The 14,438-nt window shown below is 45.7% G+C and overlaps 1 protein-coding gene across 4 annotated transcripts in view; it reads right to left on the bottom strand.

Moving 5' to 3' along the window:
- SLC2A9 (solute carrier family 2 member 9) overlaps positions 1-14,438 on the bottom strand; it is a 213,318-nt gene that overhangs the window by 161,342 nt on the left and 37,538 nt on the right. For all 4 annotated transcript variants that reach the window (XM_067036383.1, XM_067036384.1, XM_067036386.1 and 1 more), the window contains one exon: positions 2,727-2,887. In XM_067036383.1, the coding sequence (XP_066892484.1) occupies positions 2,727-2,887 (161 nt within the window). The remainder of the gene's footprint in view (positions 1-2,726; positions 2,888-14,438) is intronic.

Raw genomic sequence — 14,438 nt, 5'->3', positions numbered from 1 at the left:
CTCTCTCTCTCTCTCTCTCTCTTCCTTTCTTTCTTCCTTCCTTCCTTCGTTTCTTCCTTCCTTCCTTCGTTCCTTTCTTCTTTCTTTCTTTCTTTCTTTCTCTCTCTCTCTCTCTCTCTCTCTCTCTCTCTCTCTCTTTCTTTCTTTCTTTCTTTCTTTCTTTCTCTGCGGTTCATGTAACAATGCTTCTTATACCTAATGGCACCTTCAATTTGATGAACTATAGCATGAAGCATGAGGCTGAGCTAATCCCCTCAAACGAGGTCAGCCAAATTCCTTTGGCAAGTCTTACTATTCATTGCTCCTTGTTAGGACCACTACTACTGTTTTATATGAATATATAACATATTCCTAAGACCTCATGGTTGAGAAGCATAACTTGTTTGGAGGCCTGGGGACCGGGGTTCCTGCACCAGCTCTCTTTCATGACATAGAGGACTTCGTACTTCATTGCTCTGTGCTTTCCTTGCCTCATCTGCAAAATGATCTTAATAACTCACACTAATTGAACTTTTGCTATATGACAGACCCCTTTCTAAGCATTTTACATGAGTAGCTCATTTACTGCTCAAAAGGACCCTATGAAGTAGGTACTATTCTTATCTCTGCTCTATAGATAAGTTAACTAGGACACAGATAAATTAGTGACTTGTTTTAGGTCATACAACTAATGAATCAAGTAGCTGGGGAAACAGCCTCTCACAGGATACTTTTTCCCTAAAGACTCAATGATTTAACAGTATTAAACTGTTTTAGAAATTGTAAGAAGCTAGGACTTGAAAGGGAACTTCGTTATCACTTGTAGGAGTTAGTTCTCTTAACTTCCAGGCCAAAGTTCTTTCTACTATTTTTGATTTATCTCAAGCTGTTCATTAATTTTTTTTTCCCTTTCCTACAACTTCTTGGAGAATCCCAAACTTAGTGAATTTTGCAGCTCAATTAGGATGGTATAAAGCCTGCTCATTGCAACTTCTTCTATAACAGCAAATGATTGAAACAACCCAAGTGTCCATTAATAAGGGGCTATTTAAATAAGTTATTATACATATATAAAGTGGCATATTATGCAGACATTAAAATAGAGGTAACCTTCTATATTCTGATATGGAAAAATCTCAAAGATGTATTGTTAAGTGCAAAGAATACGATACAGAACTTTATGTAGAATATGCAACAACTTATGTGATAAAGTGTGTGCTTGTGTGTGTGTATAGAGACAGGCACAAATCTTGGAAAAGATACACAAAAAGCTGGTAACACTGTCTCCAAGGAGGAGACAGAAGACAGAAACAAAAATGAAACTTTCGACTTTATATATAATTGGTCCTTTTGAAAGTTAAGTCACATGAATGTATTAATTATTAAAAAATAAATATGATTTCAAATTAGTCTTTCAAAAGATTAATTTAACTGGACCTTATGATGGCGAAAAAATGTGATTTAGCGGAGACTTAAAACAAAAATTCCAAGGCTTTCCTGGTGGCGCAGTGGTTGAGAGTCCGCCTGCCGATGCAGGGGACACGGGTTCGTGCCCCGGTCTGGGGGGGTATCCCACATGCTGCGGAGCAGCTGGGCCCGTGAGCCACGGCCGCTGAGCCTGCGCGTCCGGAGCCTGTGCTCCGCAACGGGAGAGGCCACAACAGTGAGAGGCCCGTGTAACTCGAAAAAAAAAAAAAAAAAAAAAGCTTCTCTTTATTGAGCTACTGCTAATGGGCCATTCCCCGTCCATTAATTTTCTTTAGCCCTTATAGCATCCCCTGCAACTATTGACTCCATTTTACAGATGACGGAACTGAGGTTCAAATACATTAAATGACTTGGCCAAGCCCACACAGCCAGGATGTAGAAGACTCATGGTTCAAGTTCACACACGACTTGCTCTAGAGACTATTCTTTCCATTAACACCTCAATGTCCCCCAGGACGTTGCTATGAGAAAGGACAGAGAGAAAACGTTTGGGGGGAATTTATTGATAACTCAATCTTATACGAGAGAAGGCCTCACGTAAAAAATAAATGAGGAATGAAGCTCAGAGGTAAATTGGATCTGAGTAGAGGGGACGAGGATTGGGAATTTCAACACGAAATTGATACTCACTGCAGCCCTGTTTGTAATGGAAAGGATTTGAAACAACCTGAGTGTCTCTCAATAGGGAACTGGTTAAATAAGTTATCATCCAGTCATACAACGGAAGACTGTCTAAGCAACTGATTTTTTAAAAACAGATCTATCGGTACTTATGTGGAACAATCTCTACGACACTGTGCTGACTCTTCCCCATTTGCTCCTGTAAAATGGGTCCCTCCCCTCTCTCCCCGCTCTGCTCCGTGCCCTGGGAGCTGGTCCTCCTGAACTGCACCAACAAGACTCCTGAGTTTTCAGGCTTCCGCTTGGGTTTGACCGATGAGGGGCACCAGCAGCAGACTGCAGGGCAGGAGGAGAAAGGAACCAGGGTATTTCTTCCTAGCTCCTCCCTGTTTGGACAGTAGGGTTCTGACATAGCCTGGTGCCTCTACAACCTCAGCGGCTGCCTGTCAGCCCACCGCCCATGGATTCACTTCTCCTTGGCCTCCGGTACCCTATTTCCGCTCCTTGCCCTTCTGGCGTTAAAATTTCTCCAGTTGGACTGAATGGAACTCTGTTGCCTGCTGGGATCCTGACTCTGATACAGACCTATTTATGAACATTACAGAAGGGATCCCCAAACAGAGATGGCCCCCACTGACCTCCCAAGAACCTTTACGATCAACTTCACCAGGAACGTCCCCACGAGTCCACCGATGGCGAATATGGACACAGTCACAGACCAGAGCAGAGTCAGAGTATCCAGGTCTATCCGATGTCCATGCCTTCTCTCCCACGACTCATTGTAAAAGGTCTTGATGTACTGAAAACAAACAACAAACTATGTTATTCCTCCGTCCCACTCTGCTGCCCTCAAAGCCAGCCAGTTTATAAACAAAATAGCTTTTATGGAGCACTGTCTCCATGCCAGGCACTTTGCTAAGCTCTCTTTGAGCTTTATTTTGTTGAATCCTTCTAACACATTTTGTAGATGGGCCCTATATTTACATCCTTTTGCAGATAGGGAAACTGAGGCTCAGAGAGACAAAGTGACTTGCTCAGCTAAGTGGCAAATCTGGGAGTCAAACTCAGATGACTCGGAACTTAAGGGAACCGCACAGCAGAATCACCTCAGAAATGTGTTTAAAATGTACGTACCTAACGTCAGAGAAAATATTTACCACCTATATCGGTAAAGATTCAAGACACACAAAAACACTAACCATGAAAGAAAAACAAAAAGCTCATTTGGATTTCATCAAAATTAAAGTGCTGTGCTCTTTAGAAAACATCATGAAAAATGAAAAGACAAGCCCCAGACTAAGCTAACATATTTGCAACCCATATAACTACAAAGGAATTGTAGTCACAATATGTAGAGTTCTAATAAGTCAATAAGAAGACAACCCAGGGCTTCCCTGGTGGCGCAGTGGTTGAGGGTCTGCCTGCCGATGCGGGGGGCGCGGGTTCGTGCCCTGGTCCGGGAGGATCCTGCATGCCGCGGAGCGGCTGGGCCCGTGAGCCATGGCCGCTGGGCCTGCGCGTCCAGAGCCTGTGCTCCGCGACGGGAGAGACCACAGCGGTGAGAGGCCTGTGTACTGCAAAAAAAAAAAAAAAAAAAAAAAGAGAAGACAACCCAATCAGAAATGAGTGAAAAACTTGAACAGACTCCAAAAAAAAAAAAAGAAAAAAATTCAAATGAGCAGGAAGCTAATGACATTATGCTCAACATCATTAGTCAAAAGGGAAAAGCAAATTACAAGCACAATGAGATGCCCACTTCACACTTATTAGACCCCCACTGCTGTCAATTCTGATTCAGCGGGTTTGGGATGGGACTGAGTGATTCTGATGCGCACCATAGACTGAGGTCACAGCGCTACACTCCCCAAGAGAGTTCCAAGCTCACTATGCTCCTAGTTACCCATAGCTACCCAATAAGGACCCACAGACTTCTCCAATAACAGCCAGAGCATGACGTGGCCGAAGCAGCATAGGGTCCCGTCACACAGACCTGGGCTTGAATCCCAGCACCATGATTTGCTAATGATTTAAACCAGCTGGACCTTGGCTTCTTCATCTGCAAGATGGGAAAGAGGACGCTGATGTCTCAGGGCTGTTGTGAAGGTCATATGAGAACTTGGAGCCGTGCCCAGTACTTGTGTGGAGCTCACACAATCCCCAGGTCGGTTAACAGGTCTGGTAAGAGTAAGTAGTGACTAGCAGTGTGTACTTTCACACACTGATGGTGGGAGTTTAATTTGTACAGACGTCTTGGAAAACAGTTTGGCGTTATCTAGTAAAGTTGAGGATGATCCTAACCTACAACCCAGCAAATCCATTTCTAGAATATTCCCCTTGGTTACCAAAGGGGATATTGGGGAGAGCGGGAGAGATAAATTAGGAGTTTGGGATTAACATTTACACAATACTATATATAAAATAGATAAACAACAAGGACCTAGTGTATAGCACAGGGAACTATACTCAGTGTCTTGTAATAACCTATAATGGAAAAGAATCTGAATAATATATATATGCATGTATAACTGAATCACTTTGCTATACACCTGACACTAGGACAACATAGTAAATTAACTATACTTTAAAAAATGGTAAAAACCAAAACAAAACAAAACAAAAAAAACTTGGCATTCTCATAACTGGAAAAAAAAAAAAACCCTCCTCTTTCCCATCTGCCCTAGGATACATCTATCCAAACATCCATGGTAGCATTGCTCATAACAATCCCACACAGAAAACAATCCAGATGCCCACTGACACTAGAAGAGATAAACAGATTGTGGAATAGTTATAATATGAAACACTACAGCCATAAACATGAATGAATTATAGCTACGTGCAAACACGCAAAATAAAGTCTCACAAAAAATAAGATTGAATGAAAGAAGCCAGATACAAAAGAATGCATACAGTGTGATTCCATACCTAACCTTCAAAAGTATGCAAAATTAAAAGGATTTGGGGGAATTATATAATGATTATAAAACTACAAAGAGAAGCAGACAAATAATTATTTCAAATGTCAGGTCAGTGGTCACCTCTGGGGGATGGTGGAAGAAATGATTGGAGAGGGGCATTTGCAGGACCTTCTATTCTCTATCTTTTACTCTTCTTCTTACGTAGGTGCTAGGTTTATAATCATTCTTTAAACTGTGTGTGTGTGTGTGTGTGTGTGTGTGTGTGTGTGTGTGTGTGTGTGTGTGTGTGTGTGTGCATTTTATATATTCTTTAAGGATAATACATTTCACCATTTAAAAACTTTGTTTAAATGGTGGAAAAGTGTTCCAGGCAGGGGAAAAAGCATGTGCCAAGGCGGATGAGGAAAGCTTGGGGTGTCCATGAACAGAGAAGAGGCCAGTGGGGGTGAAATGGGACAGTAAAGGAAAGAAAGGGCTGCATGGAGTTGAAGGGAAAGGTCAGGTTATGTGGGACCATAAGGTCCTGGTAATAAGTTTGCTTGTTATTTAGATTTTTTGGGGGGTGGGGGTTGGAGTGGGAAACTACTGTAGGGTTTTAAGCAAGGGGAGGACATGGCATGACTTTTATTTTCAGGAAGCCCGTCTGGCTTCGGAGTGCCAAGTGGATTAAACGGGGGCGGGGGGCGGCTAGAGAGGAAGCCAGCACCCTGTTGGGAGGCTTTGCAGTCAGTCATCTAATGTCATGGTGGCCTGGACCAAGTGATGGAGATGAAAGAAGGGGATGAATTTGAAGTATGTTTTGAATGTAGAGTGGACAGGACTAACTGAGTGATTGGCTTCAAGTCTGGGGAGGGAGGGTGTTGGTGATGCCAAAGGAGGAACGCAGCAGACTACCAGGTGTTTGGCTTAAGCAAATGAGCGGATGACAGAAGATGAGGAAGTGAGGGGTAGCACCCACTCCCTGTGATATATCTATTCTCCTCCCATTTTCTCCCTCCTTCTGATCCCATAACTACCTTGCTTATAGTATGGAGTGAGGACAGGATATATTATCAACAACTAGAGCTTTTCCCAATGATGACGGAGTTTCCATGTGTTAATACACAAGACACTCTGACCTGCCATCGTCCATTGATTCATTCAACAAACCTGTGCTGAGTACTGGGAACTGAGCTGCACACAGACGTAAACCAAACCCCAGATCTCAAAGAGCTCTAGTCCACTGGAGCTGCTAATGCATTGCATAATTTAAGGATGCTCTTGGCTGCAAGAAACAGGATATCCCAACTTGAAACAGCTAAGCAACATGGATATTTATTAGGACTATTTGTCTGGTGGCTCAGTGATGTGGCAAAGAATCCAGGTGCTTCCTTTTGCTTCCTTCTGCTAACCATAGTTTTGACCTTATCCTAAGGCTGCACGCACTCATAATGATAGCATGACTCCTAGTAGCAGTTTTGACCACATGCTTTCCCATTCATGTTTGACTACAGAGAGTACTCCTGGCCTCTCAGAGACCTCTTGATGCTAAGAAGAACTTTCCTAGAAGCCCCTAGCAAACGTCTCTTTAAATATTGTCCACCTGGTTGGGGCACAGGCCAACTACGAAGCCAATCGTTGGAGAGTGGGATGGGAACCATGAACTGGCTCTCTGGTCCCGAATTCCACTTCTTTATCTTCTCCTTCCCCCCTTATTAAATAGCACACCGTTCTCCAATTGCTTAGCTAAAGGTCAGGACTTTATCCTTAACTCTTGCCCTTCATCCATACCCCTCAACTAAGCCATCTGGATTCATCCCTGTCTGTTATGGGTTGAATTGTATCACCCCAAACAATTCATATGTTGAAGTCCTAGCCTCCAGCACCTCAGGAGGTGACCTATTTGGAGATAGGGTCTTACAGAGGTAATCGAGTTAAAATGAGGTCATTCGAGTGGACCCTAACCCAGTATGACTAATGTACTTATAAAAATGATACGTCTGGACACAGAGACGTGCATAGAGGGAAGAAGATGTGAAGAGACACAAGGAGAAGATGGCCATCTACAAGCCAAGGAGAGAGGCCTGGAACAGTCCTTCTCTCACAGGTCTTAGAAGGAACTGACCCTGCTGAAACCTTGATCTTGGACTTTTAGACTCCAGGACCGTGAGAAAATAAATTCCTGGTGTTTAAGCCCCCAAGTCTGCAGTACTTTGTTTTGGCCTCCCTTGCAAATTAATACACTGTCTTACCTTCAAAGAAAGTACTTCTCACTTCTTTCGCCACTGAACCCAGCCCAAGCCATCCTCCTTCTCCCTGGGCCTCCCATAACAGCCCACCATCGGGGATCCTCACCAGGTTGCCACCCCCAGCTTCTCTGAGTGGGTACTGTGCTCCCTGTCAGTGGCTGGACATGAACATTGAACCTTAGTTTTCAAGTACTCCAGTGGCCATCTGTCATCCTTCTGGCTGCCCAGCATCAGAAGCCCCCTTCTAATTTGGGAGAACTTGCTTGCTTTTCTGAGCCCTGCAGGAAACAGAGCCGCCTCATCGCTAGAGGTTGAAATTGTCAGACACATGCTCTTCCCGGCATTCCCTGCAGCTAGGGAGTGGTCATGTGACTAAGGTTTGGCCAATCAGAGGCCTGGCTTTGCATGAAGGGCGGGAGGCCAAGAAGCGGGGCCGAGAACTCTTTGGCAGCAGAGGGCGTGCAGGGAGGATTGGGTTTGGGGCAGCAGCGGCGGCAGTGTCCTTTGCTAGCTGTGCAGGAGAGGCAGTGATGGCCACAGGGCACCCCCACAGGACCAGCTCTGGGATCTGGCTGCAGAGCTTTCAGGCCTGGCTCGCCAGTCCTCCCAGCAATCTTGGGAGCTGCTCACTATTTTTTCAACAACGTCTTTTTTAGCTTCAATCAGACAAACGTTGTTGTTGCGTCCAACTCCTGAAACTCTACCAAAACACATAAATAATCACGTTTCGGCCTCACAACCCTAGCAGTAGACACCTCGTTTACAGAGGAGGGAGCCAAAAGTAAGGTAACTTACCCACGGCCATGGGGCCAGTAAGTGGTAGAGGAGGATTTGTGCAAAATCTGCCTGGCTTTAGAGCCTGAACACAGCAACCTACCGGTGACAATCCATTTCATGACAAAGGTGTGAAAACAGGGCAGCTAAATCCAACAGGACATTTATGGATTTAAAGATCAGTATTGGTTAGGCCCTTGTTATGGGCTAGATGCCCTGTCAGGTCCCGGAGAGTGTAAGGAGGACACCCCTCAAGGAACAGAGTATAGGGCGAGAAACAGCATGGTTAGCGCTAAGCCAGAGGGGTGGAGGAGCCACAGGTAGGCAGGAGGGTACAGGATGCCCCGAGGGGTACTTATAGGGTCCAGACCCTCCAGAGAAGCTGGAGTGAGTATCCAGGACTTCCCAGGCCTCCTGCCCAATAATCAGGAGACCCCCATGCGTTGAAGTTCATTCTTGGATGTCCCTTGGTCCCTACTGCAATCCCGCACGGATTCAAGCAACTGCAGCTTCATTGGGAGGAGTCTTGCTGATAACCTGCCCTAGAGAGCCTTTTATTCCCACGCCTGCAGCAATGACCAGTTTCCTGAGTTAATGTTCAGAAACTAAAAGGATGCTGTTTGGGAGGAAATTTTCTCTTTTCCTTTCCAGTCATTCAGGAGCCTGGTGGGAAAAGAGGCAGCTTTCATATCACATGCTGCTAGGTGCTGCTTTGGGAGTCTCTGCAGAGACTTCTTATTTCAATTTTGGGAAACTGGAGAACAGAAGCATCTGCAGAGGGCTGGAGAAGCCTGGAAGAGTAGCCTCCTGTGGAAACACGTCTCCAACAGTCCTCAAAAGCTGGTTTCAGAGTGATGGCTTTAGTGATTAAATGTTTGTCTTTGGGTGTGAATTTAGCAAAGGCCGAGATGAAAGGCAGCCCAAAAGCATATGTGAGAGCAGAAGCCGGGTGCTGGGGGTTGGTAAGCTAATTCATTGCAGGATTCATTCATTGGGTTGGAGATTCATGGAGCTGGTATATGTCAGCACTGACTTGCAGTGCCTTGTACAGAGTGGAGGCTGAAAGAAATGTTTGCGTCTTAAATTGAGTTTCTGCTATGGGCCGGTCACCATATAATAATAAAAATAGGTAACCCATACATCGTATTCACCATGTGTCACACACTATGTTAAGAACTGGACACATGTGAACTCATCCCCTCTGCAACCCTATGAGCCAGGCAGTGTGTTCTGAGTTCTCTCTTGGGTGGCTGAGGAATCTGAGACACAGGGGCACAGGGCTTTCCCAAGGTCCCACCATGGGCACGAGGCAGGGTCAGGACTCAAACCCAGGCAGCTGGACTCCAGAACCCATCTCTTAACCACGATTCTATTCCCATTCTTAGTATGGAAAACACAAAGATGATCACATCAATACCCCAGTTGCATGTGGAAAGACTGAATTAGGGGAGAAGAGGGGACGTGGAATCAACATTGGTTGACTGCTAAGTATGTATTGGACATCTGTATACTTCCCCTCGGCTCACCCTTGCAGCCATCCTGTGACGTTTCACGAGAGCCAAAAACTCTGGAGCTAAGCAATGCATCTGAAAGCTACACAGAATCCAGTGGGACTGCAGACCCCACTCATGCTCACAGCGTCTGTGCCCTCCTCCTCTTCCTGGCCGCACTGCCACGTTACACTCCCTCAGTCCCTTGCATCTGGGGGGAAGGGAGGGTCCTAGGACTACTTCTCACCAAAAGTGTGTGAGTACATGTGTCACCACCATTGAGGATTAAGGGTTCGTGTGCCTTCTCCTCACTCACTCCCTTTTCCTGGAGGCTAGTCATTCACAGAGCACCCAGCAGAAACCTCTGAAGCCCTGAGGAAGAGGGGAAGACGCTCGGGAGAATGAGCCTGGGCCCCTGTGTGACTGCATGGAGCAGAGCGCCCCTGGTCACCTGCTCTGGGTGGTGACGTGGATGAGAAATAAACTCTCATTGTGTTCAGCCTCCGAGATTTAGGGGTTGCTTGTTATAGCAGCTGGTTTACTCAAACACAATGACGCCCAAGCCCATGACAATGACCATGACATGAGGCTTTAGGAAAGAGGGAAGATTTAGGCAAAGTCATAAAGGGTGGGTAGGTTTGGAGATATGGGCCTTCGAGTAGAGGTTTCCTTTTATATTTTGGGGAAATTGTAAGTCTCCATTTGAAACAAATATTCTGCAATAAAATATAGTTTTAAGATCAGTGTGCGAGCTAATCTCTAGGCCCACTTTGGGCCAGCTCATTCATGGAGTCCACAGTTTACACTTCCATTGGTCCTACTTCCGAGAAACCCATTCTTCTGTCTTTCTATCTGGCTTTACATACCTACTTCCTTACCACCAGGGGCCTGGGTTCCCACCCTGTCTTCTAGAGATGAGTTCTGCAGTCCCTGCCTTCAAGGAGCTCAATGACAAGAGCCGAATAAGCATGCACTTACGACGTGGCGTGGAAAGAGCTGGGGCACTGGGAAGCTGAGAAGGGCTACAGCCACTCAGCCAGGCCACCCAGATCAGGTACGCAAGAAAGGTGGGGTCGGGGGGCGGGGTGGGTAGGCTTGGGTTAGATGATGGTAGACAAAAATTCTCAAAGGTGGAGAAGCTGATGGCATAGATGGTGACATAGAGAAGCGACAAATGAGTCAGTGGGGTTGGAGGGTGGCCCAGCAGCTGGAGGAAGTTTGGAGAACAAGGCAGGGGCTGGTCGGAACTTGACTGCCAGGCTAAGGAGTCCACACTTCATCCTGTGGCCATTGAGGAGCAATTGGAGGATTTGTTCATGGAATCGAGATTCTGCTTTGTGTGTCAGAACATTCATTGTAGGTGCGGTGTGAGGCTATTTCAGAAAGTTTTGCCTGGAGGCGGCTGGGCCAGGCAGGAGGCTTGATAAGACGTGATGAGTCTAATAGAAATGTTTGATGAACTCATCAAGGAGAATTTATATTATGACTAGTAGTGATTGGAGTCCAAACTGCAAAGAAAGGAATAGAGGCCACATGATTAAAGGAAAGGAGACCCAACAAAGAGCTGAGAATCTTGGGATCAAGACTTGCTTGCACTGCTCAGTCCTGTGACCTCTAGCAAGTGGCTCTGCCTCTGAGGGCCGGGTTTCCAGTGGTTAAGGGCCCTGGAATCCATTTTATTCAACTCTCAGCTCGGCTTCTTTTCTGCTGGGTGATCTTGAGGAAGTTACTCAACCTCTCTGTGCTTCAGGCCCCTCATCTGTGAAATCATTTTCCTCCCTATAGAGTTACCGTGAGGATTTAATGTGAGGCTGAACACAAAGGACAGTGCTGGGTCCACAAGAAGCACACAATACAAATCAGAAGCTGGGATGGCTGGTGGTGACGTTCATATCATTATTTCTGTCTCCTGAAATAAGAGTCCTAGACTTGTTAGATTTGTTTATTTCTCAGGTCTATGAAGCCGTGAGTAATTTACCACTATCTCCCCAGCCAACAACATGGGGCCCAAGCTTCTGGCACCAAATTGAACCATGCAATTCCCAGCCAGGAGGACTGGCATAGAACACCTCCAAAGGACGACAGGAAATTGCCAGACAATGGGAGGTACATTACCCCGTGGGCTGTTTTACAATGTTAATGTTCCTTACTGATTCGCAGAGCCTGTCATGAACCCATCTCAAATTGTTCTCAGGAGTGCTATAATAATACTCATAAATAGAACCCTTCTGTGGATGGACTAGAGTATACACACCATTGCATAATAGAACAAGTCATGCCCGTAACTCCTTAGGGATTTGGAGAGACAGTCCGCACCACTGAACTCACTGGCACACGGAGGAAAACAGTACAGAAGTCCTTACAAAAGTGCCCACCACCAAACCAGGCTCTTTGAAGTAAGGACCACACAAGACAAAATTCCATAAGCCCAGCAGTGGCACCTAATGTCACCCGAGTAGCGGAGCTAAGGCCTCCTATGCAGAAAAAATGAACATGTCTGGCCAGAGATTTCTAGCCTCTGAAAGGTCTGCTTGCAAGATGGGCCCTGGGCTGGCAGCAGGGACCTTGGATTTGGGGAGGGACCCCCACCATTTCCAGAACTGAGAAGAGGGGTTTGTAGGGCCTAAGCTGTGCCAACAGTGTGGTTTGTGCTTCTTTTCTGGAGTCAGGAATTGTATACGTGCCAAGAGGAGGTGCCTCTGTGACCGACCTCCTATGAAAACCCTGAACCTTGAGCCTCTGATGAGCTTCCCTGGAGGAGGACGGCTCACGTTGCCATCACAGCTTGCTGCTGGGGAAATTAAGTGCGTCCTGCACACTGCCATGGGGAGAGGACCCTGGTCTCCTCTGCACTTTGCCCCAGGCACCTTTTCCCTTGACTGATTTTACTTTGTATCCTTTCCCTGTAATAAATCACAGTCATGAGTAAGCCTCCATGCTGAGTCTTATGGGTCCTCCTAGCGAATGATCAAACCTGGGGTGGTCTTAGGGACCCCAACCCACCTCCCAGGTCCTTAGGAAAATATCCGGCTGCATCTCGACTTAATATTCAGTTTGCAGGTTTGTGGTGGCTTATTTTCTTCCTACTGTGTGATTCCCCTGGAGGAGTTTGGGTAACTGAGGAGAAAGAGGCTTCTGTACTTCCAGACACCTGAGAATATTTCACTCCTGCAGCTGGCTTTCAGAATGAAAAATGAACACAATGAAAGAGGATACATCAGTTGCAAATGACTGTTGGAGAGTAAAACTTCCAGAATTTTCTGGGTTCCTCCCTCAACCACCTTTGCAATGAGGAAGGCTGGCTCAGCACTTGAGTTTAATTAAATAGAGCAAGAAGAAAGAAAGTTTCATTTTCTATGTGGCCTCAGGCAGGAGCAGAGAGAAGTGTGTGTGCTCCCAAATATCCTTCTTATTTAAAAAAAAAAAATTGATTTGGAGCCTCTCTCCTGCTGGAATGTGCTTTTGAGAGATCGCATAGCTGTGTTTGCAGGACAGTGCATCCACACAGACCTGTTCTTACTTTGAGATAACATTTCCCACTCCTTTCTGCACGTCCTCTGGTTGTCTGGAGTGAAAAGGTGAGTTTTTTCGTCACTGTTCAAATTGCTTATGGCTGCTAAAAATCAGTCTTGAGGCAGTAAGGACTTTCAAAGGGCTTGGAGTCTGTTCAAATCCAAGTTCAGGGTGATGGTTTTGAGCACCAATTATGGAATAACTTATTTGCAGAACAGGAATAACAACCCTAGCTTGCGGATGGGGCTGCAGGAAGAATTAGATGGGGGTGAGGGGTCCCTAGCATGATGTCCAGCATATAGTAGGTGCTCAATAAATCTCAGTGTTTTTCTCCCATGGGTCAGAAAGAGAATGTTTCCAGTTTTATCTGTCTGGGTTTGTTCATACCAGCAGTGCCATCCAACCTCCTACATCCAAGTTTTCCCAACTGCTTGCCTCGCTGGGCTGGCCGTTCCCCTGTTCCCTCTGTCTGGCTACACCTCCCCCACCCCGCTAAGCAGAGCTGCCCTGAGCCATGATGGAAATGTGGTCCTTTCCCCTTTATGTTCAACGAAGGCATTTTTCCCAGAGGAACTTTATGAAATGGGAAAATTCTGAATCAAAGAGGTAGGCATCTCAGCTCCAATAATCTGGGGACCTCAGAAGTAGGCAGGGGTGGCACCCACAGTCTGGAACACCCAGACACCAGCACCCCAGGCCTGGAAAGGCCCGCTTCCTCCTGTCAGCCAGCAGCTCTGCCAGCTCTGATTAAAACCAAACCAAACAATGACTCACAGATCCCAATGTAAACAATGCAGCAGCAACTTATACTAGAGAAAAACTGAGAACAATCTTAGAGGTCCACATTAGGAGGATGGAACATCTATGCAACGCAGCAATACACAGCTGTTAGAAATCCTGGTGATGGGGAATATTCAGTAACATGGAAAAATGCTTACAATATAAATATTGAGCCCAAAAAAGAGAATATAAAATGGCATATATGACGATCTCTGCAGAAAGAAAAGTAAATTTAGATAAAGCCTTAAAAGTGGCCTCTGACTGAGGCTGAGGTTGTGACTATCCATTGGCTGAGTGGCCTTGAGTCAGTTACCCCATCTCTCTCCTCTCGGTAAAATGGGATTATTGTCACAATATCTGCCATGTGGGCTGGTATCCAAATGAGAGATACAGTCCATGTTTCGTAGAAGGGGAATCATAGCAGTAGTTTTATCATAAATTATTAAAGTTGTACTGTTTGCTTTCGCTAATAGCAGCCTGTTTTACTTTTATAACTAGTGAGACAGGGTGAGGCAAAAGGAAGAGAGAAGAAAGGAAAAAGCAAGAACTGAGATTCCCAAATCAGAGGCAGTCCTGTTCCACACTGAAATTAACCAGAGATGCCCATCTCATCAAATAATGGCCAGTTGTTTCTGTAATAACAAGAT

This window comes from Kogia breviceps, chromosome 6, assembly GCF_026419965.1.
Source record: "Kogia breviceps isolate mKogBre1 chromosome 6, mKogBre1 haplotype 1, whole genome shotgun sequence".
NCBI classification, from domain to species: Eukaryota; Metazoa; Chordata; class Mammalia; order Artiodactyla; family Physeteridae; genus Kogia; species Kogia breviceps.
This window is presented reverse-complemented; position numbering and strand designations above follow the sequence as displayed.